Source organism: Anser cygnoides, chromosome 2 (assembly GCF_040182565.1).
Source record: "Anser cygnoides isolate HZ-2024a breed goose chromosome 2, Taihu_goose_T2T_genome, whole genome shotgun sequence".
In the NCBI taxonomy this organism is placed as follows: Eukaryota; Metazoa; Chordata; class Aves; order Anseriformes; family Anatidae; genus Anser; species Anser cygnoides.
This window is the reverse complement of record NC_089874.1, coordinates 37,206,073-37,221,372: the sequence shown is the minus strand read 5'-3', so window position 1 is coordinate 37,221,372 and position 15,300 is coordinate 37,206,073. Positions and strand designations below refer to the sequence as shown.

The window sequence follows — 15,300 nt, the reverse complement described above, 5'->3', positions numbered from 1 at the left end:
AAAAGCCGACTTGTACCACCAGCCAAATGGCACCTGGTCCAGCACATGAGCAGAGTGAAGGAAGCAGGGCTTCCTGCATCTCCCTGCCTACAGGCACTGGGTACAATTGTTCTGAGAAGCTGAAGCACTGTCCCCAGCTAATAGCTTGCTGGGGACAATATGTTACCACATCAATAGGTATTGTTTTAGATAGATGGATGAACCAGCAGAAAATCATGCAAAGAGGCTTTCGAAGTGTAACAACTACTATTTCTCTTGACATTTAGTAGATACAGAACTCCTCCTGAGGTTATGATAATGTTCTTCCTCGCCTCTAGCACTGGCTGGATAGTGGCACATGTGGCTTAAATGCACACAACCCCCTCGACTCTTGACAGAAGAGATACTCTATGTATGGATGTGGCTTGATTCCTTCTCATGTGCACAAAACATGCCAAATTGTCTTCTTAAATTCTCTCGATGTTTCTGCCATGGCCACTCATTATGTTTCTAGGGATTAGGTTTGTACACTGAGCAGCATCACAGCACAAACCATCCTGAGTTTTTGGTAATGTCTTGTTTACACGTTTTCCCAATCAATAAAAATCTTAAATGAAACTGCAGTCCCTGAAGTACTTCATCAGCTACCTTTCCCCAGCGTATGAAGTTGCTGCCTATCTAGAATCTGCTTGAAACTCTTCTACCTATTTTCAGTCCATGTGACCACATTCATGCACCAACCAATTTGAATTAACGTCAAGAGTATGCTTTCAAGAGACATTGTACTACTTTGGTAAAAATCCAATTATTCTGCATCTGCTGCATTCTTTTCATTCAATACTTTTGTAAATCTATCAAAAAGGCAATCAAGTCTAACTGGCGGTATTCATTCTTTATAACCCATGCTGACGACTGTGCATAGTCTCACTGTTCTACAGGGCTGAGAATATATTACAAAAAAGAGCCCATTGTTACAACTTGTACTTTTCACACCACAGTGTCTTCTTTTCCAAATATTAACAGCTATAAAAAGCTTGGGTCCCTGATCTTTGTCGTCAAGCCTCAACTGAGAAGACTTTGAATAGCGGGTCCTTTGCTGTGCCCATTTACTAGTTGCCATCCTGCCCACGCCTGCCAAATCTGCTGCTTTACATTGCATGGCAGCTCCCGTGAGCTCCACCAGCCCTGTGGCTGACACTGCGGCTACCTGATAGCTGCTGGCTCAGCCCAAGGGTAAGCAGGCACATCCCCCAACTGGGTTCCCAGTATTCCCAGCTCTGGGGCGAGGTTGTGCGCTGCTACACTGGCTTCCCATGGTGAGAACCCAGATGAAAGATAAGATATCAGCTTGGCCTCTGCAACTGTCTTCACTTGAGTGTGCACAGGGCTTGGTGGTGAGACCTCCTGCACCCCGGGCATAGAGGACAACACTCAGTGGACTTGATGGCCTGGACATACTTTGTATGATCAGAAAAGCTAATATCTAGAATGTGATAGGACAAGTGCCAAGCAGCATGTGAGGACAGAAAGCCAAAAGTCAGGCAAGACATTCCTTGGCTGAAGATCTGCAGACCATACAGGATATGGAAGAGGAAGAGCTTAGCATATCTTGGCTAGTGTTAAGCATTTTGCTGGACATCACAATCGCAGCTACACTCAATTCCTCGCTAATGAAGTGGGAATTCAGAAGGCAAGGTGGAATATACCCTCCTCTGAGTGACACAGGGAAGAACCAAATCACTGCGTTCCTTAGCTAGGTTTGTAAGAAGTGTTCATCTAGATAGGATGAATCAGAACCTAAATAACATTTTTTTTCATGCACAGAAACCCACAGAGAAGTAAGACTAAAAGTTACCTTATCAGGTTTTCCTCCTACCTCAGGTATCAGTGATATCTATGCCATTTCTCAAAGATATTTTCTAATGTGTTTCTATGCCATCAGACGAGGGAGATTTTGTTATACCCTCAGGCACTCCATGACAGCATTTCAATGTTCTTTTATTTTTTCTCCCTTACTATCTAACCTGCAATGTTCATCACTGTATTTTAGGCCTGTCATCTCTTTTCATGTCCAGCATGAACACAGAGGACAAATTATTGTTTTCCTTCGAATTAGCCAAAAAAATTCATGACCTAAACAAACAACAATATAACTAAAATACTTATTATGAGTACTTATTATAATAAATTTTAATATTTTTAATTTTTAATTTTAATAAATTATAACTAATTATAATAAATACTTATTATATTATAATAAATACCAGTCACTATTTAAACATTTCCCTTTTGACATGAATTCCAAATCCTCCACTAACAGAAATTAGTATCTTTCTTATTGTTAAGAAGTTAAACTCTTGTCTTCCAAGATCAAATGACTGCAGTTTACAGGCACCTGTAAGAATTTATTGCCAATTCCTACACCCTGTTCCAAGATTTGTGTGATTTAATCAAGTATGGATTTTTACTTTAAAAATTGAATTTTATTTTCCAGTGACTAGACAAATGCAATGTTTGTACTGAAGGCTCCAACCCAATCCCTATGGAAGCTTGTTTATACTAACTTAATACCATCAAACTATTTAAAGAGTATAAAAGTCAAGACAAAAAAAACCACCCTCATATAAACATTTTATTCGTAATATATCAAATAAGGCATGTTTTTATGCAACAAACATCTAGCTTTATGAAAATTACTAATTAGTTCATAATAGGAAAATACCCAAGAGGAAAAGATTAATTTATGTATTCAGCAGAGCCTAGCTGCAGATACAGTACTGCACTTGAAGAAATACAGAACCAAATCGCATTTGCTTTAGCACTACTATAAACACTTCTGGTGCATTTAATCATTTCTGGTACTAATCTGACATTCTCATTTGAGAAAATCTATCTACAGCTGTAGATAGAATCTACACCTGGAGTTGTAGATTCAGGCATGAAGTTTTCGCACGGTTTCCACTAGGCTACCCTTACAAAATACTGCATAAGGAAATCCTTCAGCTGTAACAAACGTCATATTCACCTTTGCTACATATACTTTGTAGTGCCCTGAACTGCTCCAAGACCCAGTGAAATCACTGGGGGTCTTCCCGTTAATGTCAGTAGCAATTGGATCAGATCATATCTGTCACATCATGTCGTCTGTGTAAATTAGTGTTGCCTACAACTTACGAGCTCTCTTCAGGCATAATTGTATCACTGATTACGCTTAAGGCAAAAGTCATGAATCCTCAGCTGATGGTATTAATGTAACAAATCACAGTAACCTAGAGAGATGTTACCAGCTCAGAGTAGCAATGTAAGCAAACACTTTGCAATGGAATCTCTCTTTCTCTTGATTCTACCAATTTTCATTACTGTTAAAATGAGCCCAAATTATTCTTCTCAAAAAACCTTTCCTAATCAGGCAAAACATTAGGTATTAGTCTGGTTAGGTGTGCCACAAAGAAATGTTCCTTCTCCCGTGCACGAATATAGATAGCCAGAGGGAAGAATAGAAAAAGATATTTTCCATGATTGTACTTTGGTAGCTTTTATTTTTATCCCTTGTATATTACCTATTTTATATTTATGATGCTTTAAAGAAAAAAAGAAGCTGCAAAGAGGCACAATGAAACACATTGGATAATACAAAAGAATGCCAACATTAAAAGGCAAAAGAAAATCATCAAGCAGCTAAATTTTCGGGAAGATGGTATTTGTCATTCCAAATATAAATCTGCTTACCACCAGATCTACTGTATTTTTATAAGCTCCTCCTCACTGTAGTATAATACCAAGGAGTGTTCTGGGTTAAATCAATACTAAATGCTAACAGTTATTTAAAGAAGACAGTGGGGTATGTAGCTAAGTACTTGTGTCAGGGCATGCCACAGTTCAGTACGTACATGGGGTATTGTGTGTACAGAATACTGCTGTTCAGGACAAGCCAGAGTGATTGATGAAAGGAATTAATTACTTCCAAAGACATTTTGACGTGTAAGCTTGTTGCTTGTAGAAGCAAAAATGCCACATGCCTTTTATCACTGCGTGTCTTACTGGAATCTGCAGAAGAAGGCCATCTTCATGTGCAGGCTTTATGGTGCTGCTTATCAGCGTGGTGTCTAAACATCTTCCACACAAAATCAGTACTGCCATGGAGAATCCCCTGTGAACTGTGTGGATGTTCATACAGGAGTGAGACCTTAACCCCTAATAAAAGAACGTGGTGGTGGGGGGGTGTTAATGTCCCCATAGAAGAGAGCATTTTAATTTGCTCTCACTAAGCAATGTAAAACACACCAGCTCAAATTATCAGTGCGGTTCTAGCCCAGAGCCTGCATGAACAGATGTTTCTGCTCACTCTCCCCTTAACCCCCTGATCTGCTGCCAGCACATTGCTGTACCCTGCAGCCCTCACCTGAAAGGAAATGCTCAACATCTGGGTAGACATCTCAGCAGAGAGTTAAATACTAGCTAGTAACCTGTAATGGGATCATTAGAGGTTTAGAGGAGCTGCAGAATGGAAAGAATAATGAATAAGTGAAAGACTTAAAAGATTTCTTTATCACTGGCTAACAGCAGCACCTGGAGAAAATTCAGGGAAGAGACAAAAGATGGAGAGGTAGGATGAGGCTGAAAGGCCTTCGAAAAGGAACGTGGTGTGAATAAAAATGTAGAAGTGCAAATACTTATAAAAACTGAACCAAACCAGATTCTCTTAAAATTGGCTATCTCCTGCGCAGTTTTGATGTAAGGAAAACTGTAGTGCCCCTAACAAAATTTAGTTCCATAACCAGATTACATCTACAATTAAGGGATGTTGGAAAACAGTCTTTCCTGGAAGTCCTGCAATTCATTCTGTGGGAAACTGTGTGTGAGCAGCATGACTAATGAGGACAGTAATACCAATACCAACTTCTAGCAAAGTTATTCTTCCTTTTCTGTCACCTTTGCCTTAATAGGAATAGCTTTCTTATCTATTATTTGTGTGGGATTTTCTGCCGAGGAAATCTACAACCTTCCAGACTCTGTAATATGCTTATCTTTCCAGTTCCTTAGTTCTAGCCATGGTATTAACAATGGGATTTGTCATTTGAACATAAATGCACGTAAAGTAAGGAGCTCCAGCACAACTGACTGGGAGGTCACCATGCCAAGCAGCAATACACAGTGGTCTGCACTGTCCTGCTGCTAAGCCAAGTCTCCGCATGCAGCTCTTTCTTGGGTGAGCTCAAAATGCTACACGATTCTTCCTAGGCTGTCATTGTTACAGGCCTCTTGCTGCTCCTGGCATGTTCTCACAACCAGAAAGCAGAACAGGCACTCCAGACCCGGCTCCAAGCACGCCCATATTTCATGTGCAAGTGGTATGCTTGAACTGACTGAGCCAGATCCTCCTTGGAGAGAATTCGACGGGAGCTCTGCCAGGATGTGAGTGAGTGGAGACCTGGCACTGACAAAACCTTCCTTAATTTTCACTGCGTTTACCAGCAGTTTGTCCTCCCTCAGATAGGTTAAGACCAACCCTTTTGCAAATACTTGCAGCTCAACCACTCTCAATGATTTTCTTGAACTCCACTGTTCCATTCTCATTTCTCTCCCCATGCTACCATAAATATTTGAGAAGCTACAAGGCAAACCAAACGGATGAAATGCTCTTCCATAAGACCAGACTCGAAAAAAACAAAAACAAAAAAGAGAGAGAGAGAAAGCCAGGATGGTTTATTTTCAACAACAGCTTTTACCTGCCTAGAACAGTCCCAAAACTCCAGCTGCATTTACTTCCATTATTTCAATTTTTTGAATATATTTTCCCAAATTTCACTTGCTGCTGTAGGATTAAAGAGAAAGATTTTTTTTCTCCTTGCCAGAGATATAAAGACAGCTGACGCAGTAATGGCAGCAGTTTCATGATAAAGTGATATACGGTAGCGATAAACGCTTCAGAAATGACGTATTTTACTGAGTGACTATGGCAATTTTTTCTCTCCTACACAAGGATTAATTGCTCGCAGCGAGTTACACTTCTACCTTCATAGCATCAGGTCCTTATCTGCCCTAAACCTTCCACTGCATGTTGATTTTCCCCAAGTACGGTGTTCCACGAATGGAGCATGAAGCAGGGGATCACGGCCTGCCCAAGCCTCAGTCACAGCCCTAACCAGGCAACATACAGTGCTCAAACGTACAAAAAAAATGTTTCCCTATCCAAAATCCTTTTTAATGTTGGACCGTGTTATAAGGACAATTGCCTGCACTGCTAAGAAAATATTTGCAGCATGCTCTTCTCCTGCAACACTTTATTCCTAAAAGTCCTTGTGGCTCCTTTTAGATTAAAGATCTTTTAAACAATTCAGACTAAAATGTGGAGTCTGTATCTATGAATTTAGCACCTCTTCAAAGTTAGACAGAAATAACTTTTGGATGAGACATCAGCATTAGGTATCTTAAACATTTTCTTTGGCCTATTACAAAAGATGTCGGGTAAAAAAGCAGGAACAACAACAGCTTAATCCAGCCCTCGTATCACACCTCCCTTCTGGAATGGGCATGACTCCACTAATTACAACCTCCAAGAAATTGTAATTATGGGAACAGACAGATACCCCAGGCAGCACCAAGACATTTCATTCAAATGCGTGCTTCCCCTGCCAGCCCGTGCCTTGGTGACAACCTTCCCCCGACCTACCCAAAGGGGAGCCGCAGCTCCGCAATGACTGAGACATTTAGTAATTTCCGCTGTCAACATGGGACACGATGAAAGGGACTGATTCCCGGCATGGTGTAACAAATCTGCTAAGGGGATGAATGCCTTCAGCTGCAGTTTCACACTCTGGAATTGGTTTCAGTATAAAACAAAATTTCACTTGTAAAAAGCCTAATCTGTAACAGAAGCGCTGATGCTTAACCTCAGAGTGCTAAATTCTCCTGTTCCTTTTGAGAAATAATGCAAGTTTCTGTCCTGCGTGTAAGGCTTACCCCCCATCATTTCTGAAACATTCAAAATACTCCAGGCAGCACTTTCAAATAAACCAGGTCAATTACGAAAAATTACCTTTTACCTGTTCAAGTAGCCAAAGAAAACACAGCTTACAAGGAATTCAATTATGTTTTCACACATGCAACAAGTAAGTTGCTTTGCAGAAATATGTCAGACTGAATATTCATTGAATATACATCATGAATATACATTTAGTTCTAGTGGTATGAGTTTTATTGGAGTAGTTGTTGTAGGCAAAAGCTTTGATCTGGGGGCAAAGCACACCTTTTGTCTGAAATGCTATACAACACATGACAACCACAAGCAAAAATCTGATACTAATACCTCTGAACTACCACTTTCCCAGTTTTATTACTGTATGTTAGAAGACATCTAAAGTTCGTGTGAAAACAAGAATCAGATTCCCTTTAGCTTCCTCTGTCTCTTTGTGCTATTACTAACAAACACTCAGTATTTCAATGATATATTCCATCTGAGGTTACCGTGGGGAAGAAAGGGGAATGGAATATCCCTGCATCTTTGCCTGCTCTCCAAACCTCTCCTAAGCTTCTAGGAACATATAAAGCAAAAGCAAACATGGTAGGAACTGTAAAGACTTCTGTAACTTTCTTTCAGCTGCTAATAAATCAGCTAAAGCAGCATTTTCTCACATGGATTTGCACAAGGTGATGGAAAACTACAGGTACCAGTGAAGAAGAGCCTTGGGATTCTTAACTTATCAGTGCTGAGGCCCTAGCTGATGTGGCATGTGAGCACACCACCCTGCCTACTTAGCCCTGCTCCTCTTGTAGCTGTGATGGCTCCTACTCCTCTTGGCAAGGAAAGTGTGTTAGAAACAGCTGCTATTTCTCCTTCTGCTGCTTTCCCTCAGTGGGAGGAAGGCAGAGACAGTTGCCAGCAATGCAATGGCTTCACTGAAGCCAGCTATTTTTACACGAGTGCAGGCTTGCAGGCTGCCACTGCCTGACTGTTCAAAAATCCAGATAAGTGCTTGTAGGATAAGGACCTGAGGCACTGCCATTTGCACCACAAATCACCTCTGAGGTAACTAATACTTTAAACATTTTAATTTCATTCAGCTGAAGTACAGATGAAAAGACCTAATCCAACCACTAATGAGATCCAGAGGTGTATTTCCACTATAATCAACAGTGGAAGCTACATCAGGTCCAAATGTGGTATTTTTGAGCACAGGTACCCAGAAATAAGGATGGAGCTTTCTAGTCACTGTAAGCCATTATTATTATTTTTTTTTTTTTTTTTGAGCTGGTATCAGATGAAAGTATCGTCCTGTCCTTTGTGCTGCATTTCCACTCACATGAGGTAGACTGGGTATCAAATCTGGCTGAAAATTCACCTTACAGCTCAGTTACTTCTAATCTGGAGCAGTTTTCTAGTGTCACCTACTGTGTAGCTACATAAAACTATATGTCAGCAAAAAGGAGGTGGTGAAAGAGAGAGGGAAGGGGCTCTTTCACAACAGCTAGCACACTGTTGTTTTAGAAGTGTTTTTACAGTACTTACCCCAAACTGCCTAACCAGAAAAACAACATCCTACTCCCAGCACAAAACCCCCCCACATAATCAGTTATGAAATACAAGCTACTAAAACTTCCTTCTGAAGTCTTTGAGAGCAATGCAGTACATAAAAGACCATTAGTCCTCAACTGCAAGAACTGTAAGTAAAACTAAGAAAATGTTGAAATTTTGAATATCTTTGCTTTTGTTTTTCTTTGTGCAAAAATTTCCTGGAGAACATAGCATGATTGTCAACGGTCACAATTGTTTTATTATGCTAGTCATTTAAAAGTCAAAATTCAATTTCTTGTGCATGTTAGAGCATTCACAACCAGTGTCCAAATGCAGGAGTCAACCAAATAAACTGGAAACCTGTCCCTGTATAGTATCCACTCCCCTTGCAAATTGCAATGCCATTGAATCTAAAACGTACTGTCCATTCTCCAAAGGATTTCCCTGAGGCAGTACACCTTTCTTTAAAAATGTCATTATTAATGGAATTAATTTCTTACAGAGGATGAATAGGTTTACATGCCAGGTCAGTTACTGGAGCGATTGCTACCACTGAGAAATCCAACCCAGTATATCATCAGTCAGTGCCGATACATGAACCCAACAGATAATAACTATGCTACAAATGTCCTAGAATGATGAGGATACACACACACACAAAAAAAAAAAAAAGCAGATTTTTTTTCTCAGTATTAATATATGACAGCAAATTCCTCCCTTGATTCCCAAATACAATCCAGCTCTAGTTCCCAGCTAGCTAGCCAACACACAGAACACTAAAATCATCAGTCATACAGGAGGAATATATTCACAAACATCAATAAGTTAATCCACCATGAACGCTTGCCTCCAAAAAAGTTTTGTTTGAGAGTTCTTACTGCCCTGCCACATGGGCAATGAAAATATCCATGTCTTGTGTGTAGACAGAAGACTATTTCTCATATGTAAAAGAACTTCTAATTTTACATCTTCAGCTGGATGCTAACTGCATGAGATTCCCAATATATTATTATATAAGTAAGTCCTAGTCCATACAATGCTATGGAATATGAGCGCATGAGAGAAGGATATCGAAGAAAGCCCACTTCAAATGAGAAAAGTGAGAGGAGGAGGAAGACACGTGACACCCCAATTTCAGACCCACACACCAAGGCCTTGGCAGAAGAGAGGAGCTTTGCACTGTGAATGGAAAGATAACAAACTTGAGCTATGGTGAACGGTTGATGGGAACCAGGTTCATAATCAGAGACCTACTGTGGAATATGCTTGAGTATACATGGATGAAGAAATGTAACTTGTGAACAGTTTCATTTGCAGTTAGCCAGTATATATATCTATATGCATATATATTTATATACACAATGAAAACATTTGCATTTGGTACTTGTTAGAAAGCTTTCATCATAGGCTCCAGTCAAATATTAGTTGGGAGCCAAGATCACATTAACAGGATATAAACATTTCAGTGGGATAGTAATACTTGATGAAGTATAGAAAAATATATATTAAATTGTCTTTAGACAAAAGACTTTTTCTTTTACATTTGATAGAATGACTGACTGCCAAAATGTTAAACTGAATACATACCTTTTCAACTGGGGTATTTTCTTCACTTGTTACACTTGCTTTTCTTGATTCGTTTTTTGTTCTGCTCAACCTCCGGGACACTTTCTCTCTAAGCAAAGTGGCATATCCAATGTGTTCATAGATGGGGTTGGTTGTCATTTTGGAAATATACTCTGAAGCCTTTGTTTCTATATACAGTGTTATCAAGCCATCTGTTACCAGATCATGGATTGATTCAAATCTTTTCTCCCCAACGAAATGCTTCCCATCATAGAACAACCTGTAGTTTAAGGTCTGATTGCCAAATCTGCATATACCAGAAAAAAAAAAAGGAGGGAGAGAAGAAAGAAGTGTAAGAAATAATTCACACTGGCAAAACACACAGGAGGCAATTTTGATGACGAGTCTATGTATCTAGATTGCATATGGAATATGCACATGGTGCAACTGCATCATTGTGGTATCCCAACCAAAATTCACACCCGAACCTAACTACATCACATGGAGTGGGCTACAGACCTGAGGCCAATTTGTCTGCAACAAGCCACATGACGCATATGACAGGGTTTAAACAGGGTTTAATCTAAATCCTAAAGGGACTACCACAGCAAACAGAAAGGCGTCTTGTCACTGACATGACCTTACACGGGGATGCATAATTGTGTTAAGGGCTGTTCCATCCTGAAATGTTTCTGAGGTGCAGAAACTGGAAAATCTTAATCACCATGGGTGTATTTACATCTCTCATTGAAGAGAGGTGGACACCTCTAACAAAGAACTTAAAACCCCTGGGGTCTGAACCACCCTCTGACAGGAAGGCAGGGAGACTGAGCTCCTAAATCACAGGCACAATTAGATGCTTCAAGTTCTGTGGGGTAACGCTAGCCCTACATAGCTATTTATGGCAGGTGCAAACTATGTTTTTTAAAAAAAATGGATTAAAAGGCAAAGTGATATAGTAGCACATTCTGCTACAACACCAAGGTGGAATCCTACTCTTGACTAAAGGATTCAAAGATATGACATTAGGTTAAATGGTCCTTATATTGCATCAAATGTGCATATTTCTGCATACTTTGTTGTGCATTCAAATCAAACTGTTTAAGTCTCTTACTTTTTACCCACATTTTTCATATGAATTCCCAATTTATAATCAAATTCAGTTTTTGAGTCTACAAATAACTATCCCAATGGACTTAGAAATCATGCTGCTGTGTCAAAACAGCAGGGAATTTGCCATAATCCCCATCCTTTTGTAGATCTTTTTATTCTTTATTTTGAAATCTCTTTGAAAAACCCTAAAAAATTACATTTGTTCTTTTTCAGCTGACAAAAGTTGCTTTTAATTTACAACACTTTGTAATTGGCATGACTCACCAGCTTTTCCAGCTCTACCATCTGCACATCAATATGAACTCTGAGGAAGATGTCAGCACCGTATCACTTGGGATAACTCCCTAGAGCATCTTTGCTACTGGCTTACCGTCAGGAGGGTGAAAATGAACGGTTTTATTTTGTGCATGTCCCACAGAAAGAATAATGCTATAAGCATTGTAACATATTGCTAAGGAGTTTGTTTTGTCAAACCCTCAGCAAGTATTGAGTGCACCCTCAGCAAGTTTGCCAATGACACCAAGCTGTGTGGAGCAGTTGACATGCTGGAGGGAAGGGATGCCATCCAGAGGGACCTGGACAGGCTTGAGAGGTGGGTCTTTGTGAACCTCATGAGGTTCAACAAGGCCAAGTGCAAAGTCCTGCACCTGGGTCAGGCAATCCCAAGCACAAACAAGGGCTGGGATCAGAATGGATTGAAGCAGCCCTGAGGTGAAGGACCTGGGGTGTTGGTTGACAAGAAGCTCAATATGAGCCAGCAATGAGTGCTTGCAGCCCAGAAAGCCACCCGTATCCTGGCCTCCATCAAAAGAAGCGTGGCCAGCATGGCAATGGAGGTGATTCTCCCCCTCTGCTCTGCTCTCATGAGACCCCACCTGGAGTGCTGTGTTCAGCTCTGGGGCCCCCGATATAAGAAGGACATGGACCTATTAGAACGAGCCCAGAGGAGGGCCACAAAGATAGATCAAGGGGCTGGAGCATCTCTCCTACAAAGACAGGCTGGAGGATTTGGGGTTGGTCAGCATGGAGAAGAAAAGGCTCTGGGGAAACCCTCCAGTGGCATTCCAGTACCTAAGGGGGGCCTACGGGACAGCTGGGGAGGGACTCTTTGTCAAGGGGTGTAGTAATAGGACGAAGGGGAATGGCTTTAAACTAAAAGAGGGAAGATTTAGATTAGATATTAGGAAGAAATTCTTTACTCTGATGGCTGTGAGGCACCAGAACAGGGTGCCCAGAGAAGCTGTGGATGCCCCATCCTTGGAAGTGTTCAAGGCCAGGCTGGATGGGGCTTTGGGCAACCTGGTCCAGTGGTAGGTGTCCCTCTCCATGGTGGGGGGCTGGAACTAGGTGATCCTTAAGGTCCCTTCCAAACCAAACCATTCTAGGATTCTATGATTCTAAAACATAACAGGATATCTAGTCCTTTTCCTACCAACTCATAGCAGCTTTAAGATTGTCATGTAGGCAGGCTTTGAATGGTACAGCTACATCAGGAGCAGCTGTATTTTCAAGGAAAGGCACCTGTGAAGGGCAGGGAGGTTGTAGCTTGGGATCTCCCTGAATTTTGAGCTCAGGTGAGTAGCAGTGTCTTCCACCTTTGAGCAAAAGCATCCCATGGTTCACACTGTATTTCTACAGCAAGCTTGAATTCCACTTAGGGGAAGAAAACTCAAGTCTGGTATGCTGCCTTTGACAGCTGGTCAGCTGCTGGACTTGAGGATTTTCCAGGGTCTGATTATTTAAATATCACTTATTGTTGCTGGTGTTTGTGTAAAACACATCACAGAGCTTGGATAACAACCTGTCTGTGTCCCCTGCCAGGACATTCCCCCTTCTGTCCTCACCTCCAGCTCATAAAATTCTCAAGGAGAAGCTCCATGTTTATCTCACTGCAACACTCAACTCTAGGTAACAAAAATGTTGAAAAAGGGAATAGTCTGCTTCTGAAAAGGGATTTCGTAGACAAGTGCTAAAGCACAGGCTGAATAATAGCAGTGCTGCAATAGTCAGACTGCTGACAAGAGGGTGCAAAACCAACCCAACACCATGAAGTGTCCAGTGGACATAGACACAGCCATCACTCAAAAGGGACTGACACAAAACCTCCTGCATTAAATACATTTACAGTTGAACTATAAGCATCTATTAAAACAGCATTTACCTGAGAGCAAGTGTATAGCAGCCGGGTTGCCGCTGGCTTTCTCTAAGAATGTATGCTCCTTCTACGCCAGCAAGTATCTCATCTGCTTGCTCCCGAGAAATGATGCCATGAAACCTAAGGAAAGACATTGCCATGACTTTCAAAACAATCCAACCAGAAATGCCTCTCCCTCTACCCAGAAACCATTGGAAAACTGAGATCATGCAACAGGACACAACACTGTCTCACACCTTTGTGATAATTTGAGCCTCACACCAGACCCCTGCTTCCAATGCAAGGACTGGGCAAGTGAAGAGGGAAGAGCAAAGAACAGCTTGGTGTCCCCCAGAGATCTTTTTTCCATAAATGCCCCATCTTTTCACAACTTTTATCCTCTACCAGTCTATATGTCTCTTCCTTGTTTCCTTTCTAGAGGCTTTATGACAGAGTAGAAAATTGGGCAATAATGGTATCATTTTTATTGAAAATGGAGAAGACAAAATTAAAATAAGAGGTCATTCTTATTACTGGTTTGCTTTAGGTCTTATATTAACATTGCTTACCTAATTTTGTAGCTGAAACTGAGCAGAAAAATGGCAACAATTACTCAAAATTCTATTATGTACATATTGAAGTAGAAGAAGATATAGAATATCCTTGAGAACAATTCTGTTTTCTTTATTTCAGTTCCTCATTCAGTGTTGGAAAAAAGCAAAATGGTATTTTGCCATTGTTATTTTAAGAAAGAAAGAGGCCCTAGGATGCCCAATTAACCTTACAATAATCAATATTTAACTGTGATCTTTCCTTAAGTATAAATGTAGGCTTTACAGCAGTTCAAGTCTTAACTCCTACACACATTTTATTGGCTGATAATTCTCTGAGGGTCTCCTCAGAGGTTTTCAAAGTTTCTATTTTTGATGCTGTCTCTGAAAAACAGCACTAAGACGTACTGGCCTTAAGCACTTTCTCTTTCCTGACAATACATATGAAGTGGCATGTTTCTAACACTGTCTCTGGTATGGTAGTGAAAGAGAAAAAAAAAACACATTGGATGTAAATGCAATTGCTCTGTTCTCTTAAGTCGCCTTTTCACAACTAATACATGTTGGAAGTATTAGGTTTAGGTGATCTTTCCATAGTGACTTTAAACTAAAATAGATGTAAACTGATTCATACTTTCTGTACTGGTAGGGACACATTCATTTTCTGCCACACACAAATTAAAACAAGCATCCCCTAGATGAAATAGTTTAAGCAGGTCTTTACTAGTAAACTCACGGCAATTCATATGCCTAGCTAAAAGTAATGAGCACAGGCTATTTGTCACCAGAAGCTCATTATGAAATAAAGGTTAGATATCAGTAAAAGAGCTCACCTGGTGCTCAGTATAAGAAACCACTGGGACAGGATACTTGAAGCACCTTGAAATTTCTTTAACCATGGATATTAAATATTGGGTAATCCATGCTTTCTTGTAGATGTTTTTGTATATGTATGCAAGGGCATAAACCAGCTGTACATTGTACAAGATCGCCTGAACTCAGTCTCCTGCCTCTGACAGCAGCAGACAATAAATGCTCACAGAAAGAGTGCAGGAAGCAGTGAAATACTTCTTTCACTTCTCATCCCTGTCTGTCCATCACTGCTTCAGCCAGAAGTTGTGTCTGATCAGCTGTGACCTTACCCTTCATGAATCGGAGAACCTCACTTGGAAACCCTTCAATATTGCTATGCTTTTGGCATCCACAGCATCCTGTGCAATGAGCATGAGAGGGACACCTTGAATGTCCCTCTCTTGGACATCCACTGAGGAAGGCCTGTTTATTTTCCTCATATGGCAGGTGCTGCTGCCCATCACTTTGCTCTGCCTTTCATTTTTTCTATACCCTCTGTAAAAAGGAGGGAGGAAGGATAGAGGAACCGGAACAACCTGCGCTACCTAAAATGAAGCCACCCCATGGATTTATACAGTAATATTTTTTTT

The 15,300-nt window shown here is 40.6% G+C and overlaps 1 protein-coding gene across 2 annotated transcripts in view; it reads right to left on the bottom strand.

Annotated features, from left to right (window-relative positions):
* The window catches only part of CHN2 (chimerin 2), a 165,644-nt gene that overhangs the window by 57,772 nt on the left and 92,572 nt on the right, over positions 1-15,300 (bottom strand). For both annotated transcript variants that reach the window (XM_048070207.2, XM_048070206.2), the window contains 2 exons: positions 13,335-13,448; positions 10,082-10,367 (listed from right to left, as the gene is read on the bottom strand). In XM_048070207.2, the coding sequence (XP_047926164.1) occupies positions 10,082-10,367; positions 13,335-13,448 (400 nt within the window). The remainder of the gene's footprint in view (positions 1-10,081; positions 10,368-13,334; positions 13,449-15,300) is intronic.